At 43.9% G+C, this 5372-nt stretch overlaps 1 protein-coding gene across 4 annotated transcripts in view; it reads left to right on the top strand.

The window, feature by feature from the left end:
* The first annotated feature begins 386 nt into the window (after positions 1–386).
* runx1 (RUNX family transcription factor 1) overlaps positions 387–5372 on the top strand; it is a 40047-nt gene continuing 35061 nt past the window's right edge. For 2 of the 4 annotated variants that reach the window (XM_061032457.1, XM_061032462.1), the window contains exon 1: positions 2370–2468. Coding sequence is in view for 1 of the 4 variants with exons in the window: in XM_061032459.1 (XP_060888442.1) it covers positions 2411–2468 (58 nt within the window). In the remaining 3 variants the exon portion in view is untranslated. Of the gene's footprint in view, positions 614–2369; positions 2469–5372 lie in introns of those variants that run through there. The other 2 variants (XM_061032459.1, XM_061032458.1) reach the window with 2 other exon arrangements.

Raw genomic sequence — 5372 nt, forward strand, 5'->3', positions numbered from 1 at the left:
CACACACACACACACACACACACACACACACACACACACACACTGACAGACCACAAACGCACATATGGGCGCGCAAAAAGCACACACCTCAACGCCTCTCCCTCCGTTTTGCTTGCCCTAACCACAGCTACTTCCTTGATGAAAACTGTTGGCTGAGGGGGGCAGGTGGTTTGTTTGATTACACACACACACACACACACACACACACACTCAGAAGCCACAATGCCAGATTAATAGAAACCAAACTAGGTGGCGTATAATATCACAGATCTCTCTTCTGTGTCACTGAGTGTCGAGGACAGAGTCAAATCTGACGACAGAAAGTCATCATCAGGGGGATGTAAACCACATACTAAAAACCAGAGAGAGAGAGAGAGAGAGAGAGAGAGAGAGAGAGAGAGCTGAGAGATAAAGGAAGATGTGCATGGCGACAGAGAGAAAGTGCGGAAGCAGAAAAGAGCTGTGAGCAAGTGAAAAGACACCACGAGTAGGGAAAGGTAGAACAATGAGGGAGTTTGGAGGATTATTTTCCATCTGAGTCACCGGTCGACCGAAGAAACCACAACCAGCTTCTTCTCCAACCTCTGGCCGGGAACGGGACACCTCGGCTGGGGTAAGAGGACCAGCCTTTATGACTTCATTGCGTTGCTGCTAAGTTTTAATATATCAACTTTGTGAAGTCCTTTTCTTTTATTGAAATAACTCAATAAAAAGGAAACCAAACCAACAAGTTATTTGGATTCCCTGGTGAGCTCACTGTAAACAAATGAGACCACAGCAGAGCTCATGCAAAAGCATATTTTTTTTTTATATCACCCATTCATTACTTCCTGTTATACTCTCTTAAAAGAATATAACAGTTTGAGCTTCATTTAGCGTGAAAGACTGCACCTTCTACTCTGTGTGTGCAGGTTTAACCCCAAATGTGACATGAAGGATAACAATCTACAGATTTATTACACAAAGCAAGACTTGCGAGCATTTTAACATTTAAATACAATTTGAATTCTTTTTTTTTTTTTGTGTGTGTGTGAGGGAATGACTACTCTGCAGCTGCTGTGCACACTTTTCTGTGTTTACTTTTATTTTCTGGTAACTTGTGGAGACGAAGCCGAAGCAGTTAGCAAACTTAACATGATGTCAGAGAGTAAAACACAAACAAGGGTCGAGAGAAGAGGAATCAACGAACCGCCTTGAGTCTGATCGGACACACAGGTGCTGACAGGCCGTGCACCTGAAGCTCTGTAATAGCTCACTTGGATTTCTATCAACTGTTTCTGCAATTATAGAAACTGAGTCACAACCTGACTTATAACATCACAGCTGTCACGCTGTCGATCTACGTGACGGCGAGTGATCAAAGTGAAAAGCCGTGCAGAGCATGAAGGTCAGACAGGAACTGAACTTGACTCTAAATCCTCAGAGATTCAGTCAACGCTTTAAAAGTGCCTTCTCTCCACACATGAGTTCAGACAGTTTTACTTTGAGTCAGTTCAGCACAAGACATGTCTTCATTTGGGTGAGCTGACCGTCACGGTCTACAAAGCAGGAAACCACAGCGCAGTTCAGCGTGGTTAACCCCTGCTATGATGCTACAGTGGAAACACGTGTTGTCATGTCAAAAACAAAAAATGCTGCATTACAGACCTCTGAATACCGCCCTCTTCTCAGAATAGCTTGGTGATTGAAATATGCATCGTTCCTTTTTGTCGTTGACGGCAGTTCAGGAGAAAAAGTTGACCAATTGAAGTTAAATGTAGACAGAGACGACGACAGCTCCTTACACATAAACTGCTAGCAAGCTACAAAGCTACCAAACGTTCAAACATGGCAAAGTTAAAGTTGGCTATCACAATCATTGCTGCATTTTTTTTTTAAGATATAATGATATGCATGTAGTCAGCAATTGAAAGGAATGTTTGAACAACAGTTACGACGATAAAAATGTCCAAAAATATCAGAGCACTTAAGTTTTACATGTAAAATGTAAAAACTCAAAGCACCTTTAATACATATATGCCAACACTACGAACTACCTAACTTATCACATTTAAAAACCTAGAAACTGAAGGTAATTTAAACTTTCATATCAAAGATATTACAGCAGGAAATGACCTCATTACCCAAACTAGCAACAATAAGTGCTTCACATCTTCAATTCACCTGATGTGTTGTTTTAATATCTTAAATCTATGCATGTTTAAAGCTATATCAAAAGATGTGTGTTAAAACTACAGGTGTTTATTATGCACACACACACATGTAAAGATGTGGTTTGTGGTTAACAGATCGGCGATGGATGTTGATGTTCAGGTTGTTGGACGATCTCTTACTGACCTTCTGTTGTGTTCGTTTTTGTCCGTGCACAGATTGAAGAAAAAGGAGGACGAGCCCAAAGGAAAACCGTTTGATGGCATCCAACAGCATCTTTGAGTCTCTGTCGTCCTATCAGTCAGCTTTCAAACGAGGTGAGTGGACTTCACCACACGGACCCGTGTTAATGTGTGCTGTAGTGCAGGTAAGCTGCTCTGTTGGCTGTTCTCTGATGGATTTGAAGGTGAATTTGTTTTCCATAAACTAAAACCTTTCGATGGAGCTGCTGAGTAACTGCAATGAGAGGAGGGGACATAGCCTTAAAGTTCACGGCTAAATCAAACATAGAACGTTACAGCTCTGCCGTCATTAATAACTAAGACACTGTGGAGGTCGATGTTTTCTCCCTTGTTTTTTTTTGACAGCTTTATTCTAAACTGTCCGGCCTCATGAGTCCAAACCGACACCCTACATCAAATTCAATCGTTGTGTTTGAATGCTGACTGTCCTCGTCTAGTCTTTAAGGTCATTGAACTATCCTTGAACCACTCTGGTAGGGCGTTCAAAGTGTGTGACTTTTTTTTGGTGGGTTTTAGCCTTTATTGGGATTTTTGGGGCCGAGAACTGCTCGTGTTGAAACTCAGTGAAACTCAAATGCAGTTTGATCTGCTCTGGTAACATCAGCACATATCTCCGTTTAAATAGCCGATACCATTATCGGCTGGCCGATTAATCAGTCGGGGTCTAGATAGGACTGTGGACAAAGGAGGAAACCGGAGAGAGAAAGTTGGGAATGACATTCAGGAAAGGAGCCAAAGGTCAGACTCAAACTCGACCTCCTACTTGGAGGACGACAGCCTCCAAGACTTTAGTCATTGAACGACCATTTTGCTACCTAGCTCTAAGCACTTAAAGACATTTCTATTAACAAAACATTACTGCCTGTCGTAGATATTCATACGGACCAAGGGAACACCTGTCCTCTCCATGCAGTAGAAGCAGCGCAGGTGGAGGTTCAGGCGTCTTGTGAGAGACGATCCTGAACCTCCCTGGAAGCCTGCAGCCTTTCCGGTTAGCGGAGGACGACAGGAGGGAGGAGAGGGAGGAATGTAGCAGGCATTCCTTCCTGCTGTATCAAGCAGCAGCTGTGAGGATGACTCCTCATGGCTGCTTCTTTTTCCCAACGCCGGCTGCCTCTCTGTTAAACTGCTTGAGTTATGATCGTATTATGATTGATCATCTCTTTGGATGGTTGGCCTCCGCTGACTGATGTGAAACACACATTGATTCCTCTCAGTGCTTTTAAAGGTTTGTAGACGTGAAGGTGAAGAAGGGACACGTACCTGATGTTAAGCAACAAGGCCTGGCTCCGATCCACCCTTAAGTTGCAGGATTGGGTCGAGGCCAATTCATAACTTCCACGCCAAACTGGGGTAACATTTTCTTTACGGCTTTAGGTTTGTTAACGTGAGCTGTATTATGTTGAAATCATGAACGCTTGCCAAAATGTTTGAATCACCATGTCGTGAGTTGCATTCGAGTTTCTCAGACATGACGTACCAGTGTTGCCCACAGAAACACGGTATGTCATGTTTGAGCCACATGTGGACCAGGCCTGGTGTTAGTGAATTAGTATGTCAAACACATCCAGAACTAAGACGGTGCAGGACAAAATCCACACCAAACAGCTGCAACAACTATCAAAAACATCTGCATAAGAAGGTTCATATTTAACACAAGATGTTGCCTCTCTCTCTCTCTCTCTCTCTCTCTCTCTCTCTCTCTATGGTCACCTACAGAGCAGGTGTGCAGGCATTACTCTGAACACCAAGCGACGGGTAGAGAGTGATGGGAAACTTTTTGTTAGGCCACTAAATTTACACCTTAAAGAATATTCAAATTATATCGATTTAAAAAAGATTTCATTTATCTTTAAAAATCCATTTTGAGGTCTTCCAACATGTCGTCCGCGCTTGTGGTTCGATGCTAAACGGCGTTCATGCTGAGCAGTGCTTGCACTTAAGCACTGACAATGAAGTAGAATCTAACCATCTCATCTGATCGCACAGCTCACAGCGGTTAGTTTAGCTGGTGTCAGCAGGAGTAAAGTCCCGGAAACGTTGATGTTGCGTTGGTTGTCTTTGCTCCGGAAATTCTCAAGAGCAGTGTGTGAGAGCGTGAGCGTTAGGTGTGTGTGTTTCCTGTTGAGTGTAGGTAACACCTGCTCCTCACTACTCACTTCTTACTCAACCTAGCGAAACAGAATTTGCACTGACTCAGCAGTCACGCTCGCTTTCCTCAGCAGGTCGTTAAAGGCAGACGTGTCAAGAATGGCAATGTGCGACAAAGACGGATTCTGTGCGTCGTTCGGAACGCCTGTCTTGCGTCGCCGCGCTGCAACTGCTCGAGATCCACATGTTCAAAAGCGTCAGATCACGTGTTTCCCGCCTCTGCTCTGTGGTTGTTATAGCGTGTGTGTTCATGTGTGTGTGTGTGTGTGTGTGTGTGTCGCAGTTTGACACAGGATGTTTGCGTGTAGAAGTTGCTGTCGGTGGCTGGGACGTGCTCGTTGGTGTGACAGATTTTGTGGGTTCGTGATCTAACCTCAAGGCCCGTTTGAAACGACTGAAACGAATCAAGAAGAACAGTTTCTTTTCACTGTAAAGACTGAGATCAAACCACAGCATGGAGGATCCTAACCAGTATGAGGCGATCGGATCATATGTGGTTAACCCATCAGTGGTTAAGAATCAATTCTATCTCATTTCTGACGGGTTAGAGTCCTTGCACCCTATTGGCTGTTGGTGAGCGGTTAGGTAATCACTTCACCCTCCTCCAATCATTACTTCTTCAACGTGAAATCTACAGAACTCACTCGGCTGCTTTATCTCCAAAACCATGTCAACACATGCATGTGTAGTGTGTTTGCATGTGTCTTACGTGTCCTCAGCTTAGGACCGAATGTACCAGACTAACACTTTATCAGCTCAATGTGTGTGCCGCAGTTAGTGGAGTTGTTGAGATTATCTCCGCTCTGGTTTATCTGAGTTCTTTCGGCA

The sequence above is a fragment of the Labrus mixtus genome, chromosome 24 (genome assembly GCF_963584025.1).
Source record: "Labrus mixtus chromosome 24, fLabMix1.1, whole genome shotgun sequence".
Lineage (NCBI taxonomy): Eukaryota > Metazoa > Chordata > Actinopteri > Labriformes > Labridae > Labrus > Labrus mixtus.